The sequence below is a fragment of the Stegostoma tigrinum genome, chromosome 1, assembly GCF_030684315.1.
Source record: "Stegostoma tigrinum isolate sSteTig4 chromosome 1, sSteTig4.hap1, whole genome shotgun sequence".
NCBI lineage: Eukaryota > Metazoa > Chordata > Chondrichthyes > Orectolobiformes > Stegostomatidae > Stegostoma > Stegostoma tigrinum.
Window position 1 is genome coordinate 146,447,665 of NC_081354.1, and position 16,268 is coordinate 146,463,932.

The 16,268-nt window shown below is 43.6% G+C and overlaps 1 protein-coding gene across 2 annotated transcripts in view; it reads right to left on the reverse strand.

Moving 5' to 3' along the window:
• fam219aa (family with sequence similarity 219 member Aa) overlaps nt 1-16,268 on the reverse strand; it is a 67,051-nt gene that overhangs the window by 47,016 nt on the left and 3,767 nt on the right. For both annotated transcript variants that reach the window (XM_048537208.2, XM_048537198.2), the window contains exon 2: nt 1,764-1,863. In XM_048537208.2, coding sequence (XP_048393165.1) covers nt 1,764-1,863 — 100 coding nt within the window. The remainder of the gene's footprint in view (nt 1-1,763; nt 1,864-16,268) is intronic.

The window sequence follows — 16,268 nt, forward strand, 5'->3', positions numbered from 1 at the left end:
TGCTCACTCCCCATATTTTGTAATTTTCAGACACCAAAAACCTTCAATCCCAGTCTTAACTGCATCAATAACAGAGATTCCACATTCCTCTGGGTCTGTAAATTATTGAAATTCACAATCTTATGAATGAAAGAATGTCTTCTCAACTCAGTCCTAAATGATCAGGCCCTTATCCTAAGACAGTGACACTGCATTTTTATATCCACTGGTCAGCATGTACCTTATCAAGCACCTTCAGAGAATACAGATTTTCTCAGCTTCCCAAGGACTAATTTAATGATTGTTTTTCTTATACAGCTTCCATTGCAAATGTTGAGCCAAAACTGCACTCAATATTCTAGGTGCGGTCTCACCAGCACTCCGAGCACTTGTAATAAAACCTTTTCATTCTAAACCAAGAACTCAAATTCTATGTTTTCCCATTGTACATGATTCCCAAATACAATTCCATGTTAAATGGACTTTTTAAACTGTCATTTAAATATACAAATATTATTAGAGAAGGATAAAGTGAAAAAAGAACAGGAAGAAACAAAGAAGAAAGTCTCTTTAAAACAAAGCTTTAATGAATATGTATACATTTATATATTTCTAGTTTACGGTGTTCAATCTAGCAGAAATGAAATAGGAGACAGAGAGGGATAAAGTAAGAATTAGTGTACACTGAGGGTGAAAGATTTAAAAAAGTGTAAATATTTTGCACATGGAGTAAAAGGTTTGTAAAAGCTCAGCACATTACTGAAAACAAAATTTGTAATACTACATTTGTTGAATGACATGTTAATATTTATATTCCATAACTGGAGATAAAATAATTATAAAATAATCTTGTACTGCACAGACATGAAGTCTCAATTCTCAAACCAGAGAAGTAGACTCATTGGTCAGAACATTGCAGCGGGAAAGCTGAAGAGTTTGGCTGTCTCGATGATCCCATTTTATTGGCAAGGTTCAATACTATAAATTCTCTTTATGTAAAATAAACAGGGTCCTGAGTATTTATGTATGTGGCTTCTAGCAATATACAAATGTTATCAGTTCTTGATACATCAGATTATTAAATTCAGAGATCAGAGGAGTTATGAAAGTTTTTGAAATCACTTGGGCTACCAGAGATTCGCTGATCACGTACCAACTCCTGTCTAGTGAGAAACACCACTGTCAATAATGTTCAACTGTACGAAGTAATTTTACCAAAGTGAAAGCAAATTTCAACATAGAAACCACATAAAAAGCACCATCTGCCATAACACACAAATATGAATGAAGTGTAATAAACATATTGTCTGTATCAGTACAACATTTTTACTGTTTATACCACAGATGTCTTGGATTACCAGAACAGTTGGGCTGGATATTGCAAATTTTTATAAGAATATATAATTTTGTACACTATGTTTGAACACACCTAAGTCAATCAATACAGCAGGTGGAATAAGTGTTCTTTAAATTCCTGCATTTTACTGCACATTGTAAAACTATTTCAGAGCTAGGATTTTCCTTTCCTATTTTGTGTACTAAACAGAGAGATTTTCTTACAGCGAATGTGTAAAATGTGTTTTGTGCCCAATGGAATTGAAGCAAAACTGTGCCACAATCAAATAAGCAACCAAACAGATTAAGGGACATACAGTTCAACAGCAGTGGGTTGTAATGTTAAATGCAGTTCAGTCCTGAAATGTTGACATAGAAAGCCAATTTGATTTCATTGTAGAAACGAAGTGTTAAATAAGTCAATACTGAATTCACAAGTTGTAGCTCACCTATTTTCATCTGCAGTGGGGATGGCTTGTAATTCATTGCCACAGATTCGCTCTCTCGGGTGTCACACTCACCTTCAGAGATGGAGGTGGCTGTAGGATCCTGTTTAGGATGACAAAGTGGATTATTATTATATGAGCCTAAAAGTATGTTCAGCAATATTGTGAAAAATCATGCCAAGAATAAATGACATAATGGTGGCACCGCTTCTTCAGCCTATACAACCAGAAAAATTGTGGAGCATAGTAACGTGAGCTGAATTAGCATTTTTAAAAGAACAAAACATTCACAAGATGGGAGGATTGCTGACTTAGGCAGCATTTATTGTCAGTCTCTAAATGTCCTTGAGAAGGTGGTAATGTGTGGCTTTCTTGAACCACTGAAGGATGTGTGGTGTAGATACATCTACTATGCTGTTGGGAAATTAATCAAATTAACAATGATTTTCAGCCCCTGGTGCCTGGACTGCAGAATCTGCTTTTAGTCTATCTGTGCTGCAAAATTATACGTTTGCACTTGTTCAACGCTCTTGGAATCCTTAACTAAAAACAACAGCACTGCTCTCAAGGCAGGCCATTGATCAAAAATGTTACCTCTTCTTCTCTCCACAGATGCTGCTAGACCAGCTTACTATTTCAAACATTTTCTGCATGCATTTGAAACTTCCAATTACTGCAGTATTTAATTTGCACAAGATCCAATGCTCTGTCAACTGTAATCATTTTTGGGAAAGTTCAATCTATTTCTAATAACATTTTTGTTGTCATTTTTGGGTCCTGACAATATTCTGGGAATAGTAGTGAAGTCCTGTGCTTCAGAGCTTGTTGCACCACTAGCCTGGCTGTTGCAGTACAACTGTGCTAAAAATTGCCTGGATATGTTCTGTTCACAAATGTAGGACAAATTCAACTCTGCCAATTACCACCCTATCAGTCTACACTCAATCAGTAAAGTGATCAAAGGTGTCATCAAGAGTACTATTAAGCAGCACTTGGTTAGCAACAACCTTCTGAGTGACACTCAGTTTGGGTTCCGCCAGACCTCTTGTTATGGAGGAGGAATGGCCAAACTCCTTTGATAATTAAAGCAAAACACAAGCCCCAATCTGCTATGACAGGATTAGAGGTTTCCTTCTAATAATTACCTCCAAAACACCTAGAGAAGCTTGCCTTTCCCCTCGTAATTTATTAAAAGAGCAGTTAAAAGAAAGAAATCCCTTTTCAAGCAACAAGAAACAATTTACTTAATCCAGTGAACAAATTAACAGAATTAGTAACAAACTGACAATTCTCCCATAGCCTATTAACTATTTCCTCTCTGTTCTAAATTCTACTGGAATACCGTTCAAAAAAACCAAAGTGCCACTTAATAATCACAATTAGTAAGAGAACAATAAATTATAACTTAACCTCTCCAAGTTCTCTCACACTGTCTTCTGGAATATTCTGTCATCTCCACTCTCTTCACAAATACCATTCTTCTGCTAATTTTGCTGTCAGGGAGGTTTTATCTCTAATTTCTTCAATAAGAACTTTGAGCTAAAATACCATGGTAGCTTTCATGAATTAGATGGGTTTTCTCCAAGAGCTGAATGGTGCTAACTCTGGCATTTGGCTTTCCATAATTTTCCAAATGCCCTTGTCTTATATTACTGTAATGACACAAATCAAATTCTTATAATATGATGGTTTCAAGTTGTCAACACCATCAGATTTAAAGTCAGAGATAATGGGAACTGCAGATGCTGGAGATTCCAAGATAATAAAATGTGAGGCTGGATGAACACAGCAGTCCAAGCAGCATCTCAGGAGCACAAAAGCTGACGTTTCGGGCTTAGACCCTTCATCAGGGAGGGGGATGGGGGGAGGGAACTGGAATAAATAGGGAGAGAGGGGGAGGCGGACCGAAGATGGAGAGCAAAGAAGATAGGTGGAGAGAGTGTAGGTGGGGAGGTAGGGAGGGGATAGGTCAGTCCAGGGAAGACGGACAGGTCAAGGAGGTGGGATGAGGTTCGTAGGTAGCTGGGGGTGCGGCTTGGGGTGGGAGGAAGGGATGGGTGAGAGGAAGAACCGGTTAGGGAGGCAGAGACAGGTTGGACTGGTTTTGGGATGCAGTGGGGGGGGGGGGGGGGGGGGGGGGGGGGGGGAGAGAGCTGGGCTGGTTGTGTGGTGCAGTGGGGGGAGGGGATGAACTGGGTTGGTTTAGGGATGCAGTAGGGGAAGGGGAGATTTTGAAACTGGTGAAGTCCACATTGATACCGTATGGCTGCAGGGTTCCCAGGCGGAATATGAGTTGCTGTTCCTGCAACCTTCGGGTGGCATCATTGTGGCAGTGCATGAGGCCCATGATGGACATGTCATCAAGAGAATGGGAGGGGGAGTGGAAATGGTTTGCGACTGGGAGGTGCAGTTGTTTGTTGCGAACTGAGCGGAGGTGTTCTGCAAAGCGGTCCCCAAGCCTCCGCTTGGTTTCCCCAATGTAGAGGAAGCCACACCGGGTACAGTGGATGCAGTATACCACATTGGCAGATGTGCAGGTGAACCTCTGCTTGATGTGGAATGTCATCTTGGGATCTGGGATGGGGGTGAGGGAGGAGGTGTGGGGACAAGTGTAGCATTTCCTGCGGTTGCAGGGGAAGGTGCCGGGTGTGGTGGGGTTGGAGGGCAGTGTGGAGCGAACAAGGGAGTCACGGAGAGGGTGGTCTCTCCGGAAAGCAGATAGGGGAGGGGATGGAAAAATGTCTTGGGTGGTGGGGTCGGATTGTAAATGGCGGAAGTGTCTGAGGATAATGCGTTGTATCCGGAGGTTGGTAGGGTGGTGTGTGAGAACGAGGGGGATCCTCTTGGGGCGGTTGTGGCGGGGGCGGGGTGTGAGGGATGTGTCGCGGGAAACGCGGTCAAGGGCGTTCTCGATCACTGTGGGGGGAAAGTTGCAGTCCTTAAAGAACTTGGGCATCTGGGATGTGCGGGAGTGGAATGTCTTATCGTGGGAGCAGATGCGGCGGAGGCGGAGGAATTGGGAATAGGGGATGGAATTTTTGCAGGAGGGTGGGTGGGAGGAGGTGTATTCTAGGTAGCTGTGGGAGTCGGTGGGCTTGAAATGGACATCAGTTACAAGCTGGTTGCCTGAGATGGAGACTGAGAGGTCCAGGAAGGTGAGGGATGTGCTGGAGATGGCCCAGGTGAACTGAAGGTTGGGGTGGAAGGTGTTGGTGAAGTGGATGAATTGTTCGAGCTCCTCTGGGGAGCAAGAGGCGGCGCCGATACAGTCATCAATGTACCGGAGGAAGAGGTGGGGTTTGGGGCCTGTGTAGGTGCGGAAGAGGGACTGTTCCACGTAACCTACAAAGAGGCAGGCATAGCTGGGGCCCATGCGGGTGCCCATGGCCACCCCCTTAGTCTGTAGGAAGTGGGAGGAGTCAAAAGAGAAGTTGTTGAGTGTGAGGACGAGTTCAGCTAGGCGGATGAGAGTGTCGGTGGAGGGGGACTGGTCGGGCCTGCGGGACAGGAAGAAGCGGAGGGCCTTGAGGCCATCTCCATGCGGAATGCAGGTGTACAGGGACTGGACGTCCATGGTGAATATGAGGTGTTGGGGGCCAGGGAATTGGAAGTCCTGGAGGAGGTGGAGGGCGTGGGTGGTGTCACGGACGTAGGTAGGGAGTTCCTGGACCAAAGGGGAGAAAATGGAGTCCAGATAGGTGGAGATGAGTTCGGTGGGGCAGTCAATTGGTTTTCTATAAGTAGGTGCTTTATTAAATTAATTTGCTGAATGTGAACTTGTTGTCTTGGAAAAAATGCTGCTTAGCAGCTCAACAAAACGTTCCCATTCAGGATAACAAGGTGTGGAACTGGATGAACACAGCAAGCCAGGCAGCAGAGGAGTTGGAAAGCTGACCCTTCTTCCAGATCCAAAACATCAGCTTTCCTGCTCATCTGATGATGCCTGGCCTGCCGTGTTCATCCAGCTCCGCACCTTGTTATCTCAGACTACAACATCGGTAGTTCTTACTATCTCTTACCATTCTGGAGCTCTGTGCATCTGCATTTATCAAATTCCAAGCACAGACAAAGTGCAAGCTCTTAAAAAGGGACCTCAGCAGTTTTTTCCCTATGATTATTTTTTTACTAACAAATTCTAATTTTCTGCTTTCCAACTCATGAATAGTCTACCCAACTTTGTAACACTCTCTACAGTTGTGGTTCAAACATCGACAAAACAGCTGAATTCCTTGAAGTAAGAGTGATTCCCCTTCATCAAGGCCACATTTGACTTAGTGAGCCATCAAGGAGTCCAAGCAATACTGAAGTCAATGGGAATGGGTTTGGGGGGTGCTCTCTGCTGATTGCAGTCATACCTAGCACAAAAGGAAGATGGCTGTGGCTTGTATGGACCAGCCATATATTGGCTACAAGGGCTCACTTCCTGACTTTCCCAAGCCTGTCCATCATTTAGAAAGGCAGAAGTCAGGAGTGTGATGGAATACTCCCCACTTACCTGAACAAGTGCAGACCTAACAAGAAGCATGACACCCAGGACAAAGCTGCCTACTTGCTTTGGACCACACGTTCACAAACATTCACTCTCTCCAGCACTAACACCCTGTAGCAGCAGTGTGTATCATCTACAGGATGCATTACAGAAATGCAAAGTTCCTTGAACATCACTTTCCAAACTCACGATGACTTCTGTGTGGAAGACCAAGGGCACCAGATACATGGGAACACCATCATTCCCCTTCAAATCACTTGCCATCCTGACTTAGAACTATATCACAACTCCTTCAGTGTTACTGGATCAAAATCTTGCAAGTCTCCCCAATGCCTCTGTGGGTCTGCTTCAAAATGTGGACTGAAGCAGTTCAAGGTGGCAGCTCACCAATGATTTCTCAAGTGCAACTACAGATGGCCTAACAGCTCACATCCAGGTCCCTCTGCATATCAACATACAATGAATGGCGGAATCCTTAAGAGTAAATTTCAATTGTACTTGAGCTTACAAAATGCATCACCTCAAATTTGTCCAGATTAAACTCCATCTGCCATTTTTCTGCCCATACCTCCAAGTGATTTGTATCCTGCTGTATCCTCTGACAATCCTCTTCACCGGCCACGACTCCATCAATCTTTGTATTGTCTGCAAACTTGCTAATGAGACCAGCTATATTTTCCTCTAAATCATTTACCTACATCACAAGCAGCAGAGGTCCAGGCAATGTTTCTTGTGGAACACCACGAGCCACAGTCCTCCATCCCAAAAGCACGCTTCCACCACTACCCTCTGTCTCTTATGACAGAGCCAGTTCTGTATCTTTCTTGCCAGCTCACTCCTGATGCCATGCGGCTTCACCTTTTGTACCAGTCTGCCATGAGGGGCCTTGTCAAAGACTTGCTTAAGTGCATGTAGACATCAACCCCTTTTCCCTCAATCATCTTCGCCACCTCAAAAAAACTCAATCAAGTTAGTGAGGCACAACCTCCCCTGCACGAAACTATGCAGTCTATTGCTAAAAATCCACTTGCTTCAAAACACATATAGATCATGTCTCTGAGAATCTTTTCTAATAATTTCCCTACTGCTGATTTGAGACTCTCAGGTCTGTAATTTCCAAGATTATCTATGCTACCCTTCTTAAAACAACAGGACAACATTGGCTATTCTCCAGTCCTCCAGGACTTCATCTACGGCCAAACAGGATACAAAGATGTGTGTCAAAGCTCCAGCACTTAGTTCTTGCCCCCCTCAATATTCTGGGATAGATCCCATGAGGACACAAGGACTTATCTACCTTAGTACTTTTTAAGACTCACACCTCTTTCTTCTTAATAACGACATGGCTCAGAAACTCAACACTCCTCTCTCCAAGATCATCTTCCACCAAGTCTTTCAATTTAGTGAACACCAACACAAAGTATTCATTTAAGACCTCACCTATCTCTTATGACTCTACACATAGATTCCCTCCTTTGTCCTCGAGGGGACTGAGCTATTCCCTGGCTATCTTCTAACTTTTGAAGTATGAAAGTTTTGGGATTCTCCTTAATCCTGTTTGCTAAAGACTTTGCCTGACCCCTTTTAGCCCTTCTACTTCCTTGCTTAAGTTCTTTCCTATTTTCCTTATGTACTGCAGAGGAGGTTCACCAGGATGTTGCCTGGTATGGAGGGTGCTAGCTCTGAAGTGAGGTTGAGTAGATTAGTATTATTTTCAATAGAAAGACGGAAACTGAGGGGGGAGAAACCTGATTGAGGTCTTCAAAATCATGAGGGGTATAGACAAGGTGGATAGCAAGAAGCTTTTCTCTCCCCCCCCCCCCCCACCCCAGAGTGGGGGACTCAATTACTAGGGGTCATGAGTTCAAAGTGAGAGGAGGAAAGTTTAAGGGAGACATGTGCAGAAAGTTGTTTACGCAGAGGGTGGTGGGTGTCTGGGACGCATTGCCAGTGGAGGTGGTAGATGCAGCCAGGATAGTGTCTCTTAAGATGTATCTGGACAGGTACACGGATGGGCAGGGAGCAGAGGATCTTGATCAGCGCAGGTTTGGAGGGCTGAAGGGTTTGTTCCTGTGCTGTAATTTTCTTTGTTCAAGGGCTTCATCAGTTTAAATCTTCCTAGACCTTACATATGCTTCCTTTTTCTTTTTGACCAACGTCATAACATCCCTGGTCATCTCAATCAGTTTGTAGACATACCTTCTAGAGAAGTAGCAAAACTTGACCTTATTTTAGGAAATAAGGCAAAGCAAGTGACTGAGGTTTGGTATCAGTGATAATGGGAACTGCAGGTGCTGGAGAATCCAAGATAACAAAGTGTGGAGCTGGATAAATACAGCAGGCCATTTTGTGCTCCTGAGATGCTGCTTGGCCTGCTGTGTTTATCCAGCTCCACACTTTGTTATCTATGACTGAGGTTTGGGACTAGTGGCCATATTTCTAATAGTGACAAAATATTTATGGAAAACGATAGGCCTGGTCTAAATGTTAAAGCGTGAAATAGAAGCAAGGCAAATTTTGATGGTATTACACACAAACTTTCAAAAGTTGATTGGGGAGACGATTCACAGGTAAAGGCACAACTGGAAAGTGGGATGCATTCAAAAGAGAGATAATGAAAGTTCAGAGACAGTATGGTTCTGTTAGTGTGATGGCAAGGCTGGTAGGAACAGGCCTCACTCGAATAGAGATATTGTAGCGCTGGTCAAGAAAAAAAAGGCATATGTCAGGCAAAGATAGTTGGGATTAAGTGAATCCCTTGAGGAGTACAGCAGGTGTAGAATTACACTTGAGAAAAAACAGGGGAGCAAAAAGGGGATCTGAGAAAAGCTTTGGCAGATAAGGTTAAGGAGAATTCAGAGATTCTATTAAGGGAAAGAGAGTAACTAGGGAGAGAACAGGGCCCCTTAAAAATCAACGAGGCTATCTCTGTGTGGAACCACAAGAGATGCACAAGGTCTTTAATGAATATTTCATGACAATATTTACTGTGGAGAAAGACAATGGAAGCGGGAGAACTTTGAGACATACATACACAAATTAACAAACTGAGAGACAAATGTCTTGAAGAGTTTACATTACAGAAGAGAAAGTGCTAGAGGTCTTAAAATGAGTAAAGTTAGATAAATCCCCAAGACCTGACCAGGTGTGTCCTAAAAGATCTCAAAGAAATTGCAGCATCCATGGCAGAGAAAACTATCTTTGACAGCCATGGTTGAGGTGCTGGAAGAATGGAGGATAGTTCAGGTTGTGCCATTGTTTAAGAAAGGCTGCAAGGAGAAGGCAGGGAAGTACAGAACAGTGAGCCTGATGTCAGTGTTTGGAGGAGATTCTGTGAGAGATTTTGCATGCATTTGGAAAGGCAAGGACTGATTAGGGATAGTCTGCATGGGAAATTGTATGTCACAAACTTAAATTGAGTTTTTGAAGAAATGGCAAAGAAGAGAAATGAAGGGAGATTGACACATGTCGACGTAGAATTTAGCAAGGTTTGTGACAAAGTTCTGATGGTAGACCGGTTAGTATACTTAGATTATATACAATCCAGGGAAAGCCGGCTAATTTACAAAATTGGCTCGATGGCAGGAGACAGAAGGTGACTGTGGAGGGATGTTGTTCACACTAGAGGACTGTGACCAGCTGTGTGCTGCAAAGATCAGTGCTAGGTCCACTTGTTGTTTGTCATTTATGTAAACGATTTGATGAGAATAGAGGAGGTATGGTAAGCAAGTTTGTGGATGACACCAAATTTAGCAGTGGAGTGGACAGTGAAGAAAGTTGTCTAAGAGTATAACAACACCTTGGCCAGCTGGGCCAGTGGGCCAAGGAGTGGCAGATGGAAATTAATTTACATAAATATGAGGTGTTGCATTTTGGTAAGGCAAACTAGGGCTTGGTCAGTTAATAAGAAGACAGGGAAGTCTTATTAGAGACACCTAGGGTTTCAGGTACATAGTTCCTTGAAAGTGGTGTCATGGGTCGACAGAGTGGTGAGGAATGCATTTGGCACATTTGCCTTCATTGGTCAAAGTATGGAGTATAGGAATTTGGACATCATGTTGAGGTTGTACAATACGTTGGTGAGGCCAGTTCTGGACTAGTGCGCGCAATTCTGGTCACTCTGCTCTTGCATGGATGATAGACTAGACGGGGGCCAAAAAAGATTTATGAGGATGTTACCAAGACTGGAGGGTTAGAGTTTATAAGGAAGAGAAGCTTTTTTGGGAGGCTGAGGGATGACCGATAAAGGTTTATATAATCATGAGCCACATAGATGAAGTGAATCGTCAAGGACTTGTCCCCGGTGTAGGGGAGTCCAAAACCAGAGGGCATGGGTTTAAGGTGAGACAGGAAAGATTCCAAAAGGGATTTCAGGGGCAACTTTTTGCACACAGAGAGCTGTGTGTGTATGGAATGACTTGCCAGAAGAAGTGGTAGTGGTGGCTACAATTACAACATTTAAAAGACACTTTCATGACAAAGGAAGGTTGAGAGGGACATGGGCCTAACGCAGGCAAATGGGACCAAATCAGCTTAGGATATCTGGTTGGCGTGGACGAGTTGGTCTATAGGGTCTACTTCTGTGCTGTATGACTATGCTGAGCTTCTCTGTTATATTCAAAGATTTGACATTCATTAAAAAAAAAGAAAGAACTGCAGATGCTGTAAATCAGGAATGAAAACAAAGTTGCTGGAAAAGCCCAGCTTGTCGGGCAGCATCAGTGAAGGAAAAATCAGAGTTAATGTTTGGGGTCCGGTGACCCTTCCTCAGAACTGATGGGGGCTGGGAAAACATCATATATGCAGAAAATAGGGAGGAGGGTAGGGTAGGGAGTAAATGATAGGGTAGAGCCCAAAGAGAGAGAAAGAAAAACAGTTGGACAAAGGAGTTGATAATGATCAGGCTTGGAAAGTGAATAGTGGTTAATGGGGACTGCTAGTGACTAACAACAGGGGGTGTGTAATGGCAGGCTATGTGGTAACAAGGCCTGGTGGGTGGGGTAGGGGGCTGGAACATGGGAGAGTTTAGGCCCCAAAATTATTGGACTCAATATTGAGTCCGGAGGGCTGTAGGGTCCCCAAGCAGAAAATGAGGTGTTGTTCTTCCAACTTGTATTGGGCTTTGCTGGAACACTGCAGCAAGCCAGAGACAGATAGGTTTTCCAGGGACCAGGGAGGCACGTTAAAGTGGCAGGCAATAGGTAAAGTTGCCTATTGATACTTGGCCTGCTCCAAACACATGGAACACTTAGCATTTGAGAGAAATTTGTACATATTGGCATAGTTGTCTAGATTATTGAAGGTAGAATTGCTCTGGATTTAATATTAGATTGTCTTTCCAAAGAAATAGTCCACAGGCACACATTAATACTTATGACAAAGATGTTTTGATTTGATTTATTATTGGCACATGCGCTGAGATAGTGAAAGATATTATTTTACATGCTATTCAGGCAGATCATATCTTACATAAGTACAACAGAATAATGGAACCAAATGCCGAGTATAGCGTTATAGCTACGTAGAAGGTGCAGAGAGAGATCAACTTTGAGATTAGAGAGGTCCATTTCAAGGTCTGATAACAGTGGGGAAGAAGCTGTTCTTGTACCTGTTGATACATTTTCAACCTTTTGTACCTTCTGCCCAACAGAGGAGAGTGGGAGAGAGTCTGACTGGGTTGGGAGAGGCCTTAGATTATCTCGGCTACTTTCTCAAGGCAGCAGGAAGTATGGACAGAGTCAATGGAAGGAAACCTGCTTTGTGATGGGCTCGCTTATGTTCACAACACTAATTTCTTGTAGTCTTGGGCAAGCTGCTGCCATACCAAGCTGTGATGCATCTACATAGGATGCTTTGTGATAGACTATTAAAATTGGTAGGAATCATTTTGGACATGCTTAATTTACTTCGGCTCCTAACGGAAAGAGGCACTTTGGTGTGTTTTTTTAGCTGTAGCGTTGACATGGATCGAACAGGAGATTGTTGGTGATCATCACTCCCAGGAACCTAACACTCTCGACCATCTCCACCTCATCACCATTGATACAGATGCGAGTGTGATGTCCACTCTGCTTCCCGAAGTCAATAACCAGCTCCTTTGTTTTGTTGATAGAGTGACTGTTGTCAATTAACCGTGACGCTAAGCAATCTGTCGATCTGTCTCAGTCTGTCTCTCATACTCTGCCTGTTATTGAGATCTGGCCCAGTAGTGTCATCAGCAAACTTGTAAATAGTGTTACAGCAACATGTGGCCACAGAATTGAGAGTGTATGAGCAGTATACGAACGGGCTGAGTTCACAGCATTGCCAGTATCAGTGTTGAGGATTATTGTGGAGGAGGTCTTATCACTTATCCTTAGTGATTGCGGTGTGTGGGTGACAGGTGGTGTTAGAGAGTGGTGGTGGAGGGTTGTTTTTTGGACTGGAGGCCAGTGATCAGCAGTGCTCCCCAGGGATTGGTACCAAGTCCACCTTTGTTTGTCATTTGCATGCAAGATTTGGAGGCATGGAAAATACGTTTTGCAGATGACACCAAAATTGGTAGCATCATGGAAAGCGAAGAAAGTTATCAAAGATTACGAAGACATCTTGATCAATTGGGTCAAGGGCTGAGGAGTGGCAGATGAAGTTTAATTTGGATATATGCAAGATATTGCAGTTTAGTAAAACAAACAAGGACTTACACAGTTAATGGTTGGACCCAGGGTAGCAATGTGCAGAGTTAGCTCAGGGTTCAGGTACTTAATTCATTGAAATTTGTATCACTGGTAGACACGATGGTTAAGGTGTTTAGCACGCTTGCCTTCATTGCTCAGGTCTTTTGAGTATAGGAGCTAGAACATCTTGTTGAGGGCGAGGCCTCTTCTGCAGCACTGTGAGCAGTTCTCGTTGCCCTGCTACAAGAAGGATGTTATAAACTGGAGAAGGTTCAGCAAAGATTTACCAGGATGTTGCCAGGAATGGAGGGTTTGAGTTATAAAAGGAGAGAGGCTAGATAGGCTGGGACTTTACTCACTGGAGCCTAGGAGTTTGAGGTGTGACCTTAGAGGTATATAAAATCATACATAGAACATTACAGCACAGTACAGGCCCTTTGGCCCTCGATGTTGTGCCAACCTGTCATACCGATCTTAAGCCCATCTAACCTACACTATTCCATGTACTTATCCAATGACGACTTAAATGTACCTAAAGTTGGCAAATCTACTACCATTGCAGGCAAAGCGTTCCACTCCCTCACTCCTGAGTAAAGAAACTACCTCTGACATCAGTCCTATATCTTTCACCCCTTAATTTGAAGCTATGCCCTCTCGTGCTTGCCGTCACCATCCGAGGAAAAAAGGCTCTCCCTATCCACCCTATCTAACCCTCTGATTATTTTATATGTTTCAATTAAGTCACCTCTCAACCTTCTTCTCTCTAATGAAAACAGCCTCAAGTCCCTCAGCCTTTCCTCGTAAGACCTTCCCTCCATACCAGGCAACATCCTAGTAAATCTCCTCTGCACCCTTTCCAAAGCTTCCACATCCTTCTTATAATGCGGTGACCAGAACTGTACACAATACTCCAAGTGCGGCCGCACCAGAGTTTTGTACAGCTTCACCGTAAGCTCTTGGTTCTGGAACTCGATCCCTCTATTAATAAAAGCTGAAACACTGTATGCCTTCTTAACAGCCCTGTCAACCTGGGTGGCAACTTTCAAGGATCTGTGTACATGGACACCGAGATCTCTCTGCTCATCCACACTACTGAGAATCTTACCATTAGCCGTGCACTTTGCCTTCCGGTTACTCCTACCAAAGTGCATCACCTCACACTTGTCTGCATTAAACTCCATTTGCAACCTCTCAGCCCAGCTCTGTACCTTATCTATGTCTCTCTGCAACCTACAGCATCCTTCGTCACTATCCACAACTCCACCGACCTTAGTGTCGTCTGCAAATTTACTAACCCATCCTTCTACGCCCTCATCCAGGTCATTTCTAAAAATGACAAACAGCCGTGGACCCAACACCGACCCTTGCGGTACACCACGAGTAATGGTCTCCAGGATGAACATTTCCCATCAACTACCACCCTCTGTCTTCTTTCAGCAAGCCAATTTCCGATCCAAACTGCTATATCTCCCACAATTCCATTTGTCTGCATTTTGTACAATAGCCTATTGTGGGAACCTTATCGAACGCCTTGCTGAAATCCATATACACCACATCAACCGGTTTACTCTCATGATGTACTACCTGATGGCTCTGACATCCATTATTAAGAAATGAGAGGGGCATTGAATAGGAAGGATCTTTTCCCTATGGTAAGGAAGTTTAAGACTAGAGGGCATATTTTTAAGATGAGAGGAAAAAGGTTTCAAAAGGACACGTGAGACAATTTGTTCTTTTACAGAGTGTAGTTCATGTGTGGAATGAATTACCACAGGAAATGGTGGATGCAGGTATAATTACCACGTTTAGAAGGCATTTGGGCAAGTACAGGAAGAGATAAGGTTTGGTAGGACATTGGCCAAATGCAGGTAGTTGAGGCTAGTTTAGTTTGGGAACATGGTCAGTGTGGACTAGCAAGAGTCTGTTTCCATACTGTAAGACTCTAAGACTCTAAGTTAAGGATCCTGTTGCAGAGGGGAGAGCAGAGTCCGAGGTCTTGGAGTCTCAATATGAGTTTGTTTGGAATTATGATGTTGAAGGCACAGCTGTAGTCAATAAGTTGGAGTTTGACATAGGTATGCTTATTATCCAATGTTTCGGGGTGAGTAGAGGGCTAGAAGTTGACATCTGCTGTGGACCTGTAGGTGAATTATATTGGATCAAAGCAATCTGGGAGGCTGGAGTGCACGATGACTAATATCTCAAAACATTTCTTAATAATGGATGTCAGAGCCATCAGGTAGTCACTGAGGCATGCTGTGCTGATACTTCTTCAGCACTGGGATGATAGTGATCTTCTTAAGCTTGTGGGAACTGCAGATTGTAGGAAGGAGAAATTGAAGACAGCTGGCCTGTGCAGAATCTTAGTATACAGCCAGGGACTACGTCTAAGCTGATCACTTGCCATGGGTTCACTCCTAAGGCAGCCAATCTTATACCTGTGACGGTGAGTGGGTACTGGTGCACCCGAGATTGTCAGGGCAGGTGATATCGCTCCACTGAAATTCTGTTCAAAACAAATGTAGAATGTATTCAGCTCATCAGGGGGGAATGAATTGTTGCCAGCAATTCTATTCAACTTCACTTTGTCATGTAAGCCTTGCCACAAACGCCAGGTGCTCGGCTGGTTAGTCTGGTACTCTAGCTTAGTCTGGTATTCTCTCTTTAGTGGCTGTGATGGCTTTGGGAAGGTTGTATCTGGATTTCATGCATAGGTTATGGTCATCCACTCAAATGCCTCAGGTCTCGACTTCTGTATGGAATGGATCTCCCAGTTGATCTGTAGTTACATTTGGAGAACATGTGGATTAACTTCTTTGGCACACAGTCTTCTACATACTTACTGATGAAATTTGTAACGGTTTAGGGTGGCCTCTCGGTTTTGACCTCACTGACACATGACAGTCACGTAAGAGCTCATCCACTGCCTCAGACCAGCACCGTATGACTTTCTGTACTGAATCCTCACATTTCAGTTTATGCTTACAAGCCAGAAGAAAGAACAACATTATGACCCGATTTCCCAAAATGCAGGCTAAGGATGGAATGGTAGGCATTTTTTTTTGTGTAGCAATGGTCAATTATATTTGAAATTCTGGTGGGACAGGAGGCATGTTAGTAGTAATTTGGTAGCACACTCTTGAGGTTGGCCTAATCGGAGTTACCAGCTACAATGAACAAGGCCTTGGGGTATGCTATCTTAAGGCTATATGTATATAGCCTTATAGTCCTATAGTGGTGTATACTTCATCAAGTGCTCGTCACTTCCACATGGGATGGGGTGTTTCTTACATCTGGAAACATTAATTGTCCTGGATTTCAAGCATGCATACAGTTCAGCCAGAAACTTCATGTAAAAAAGGA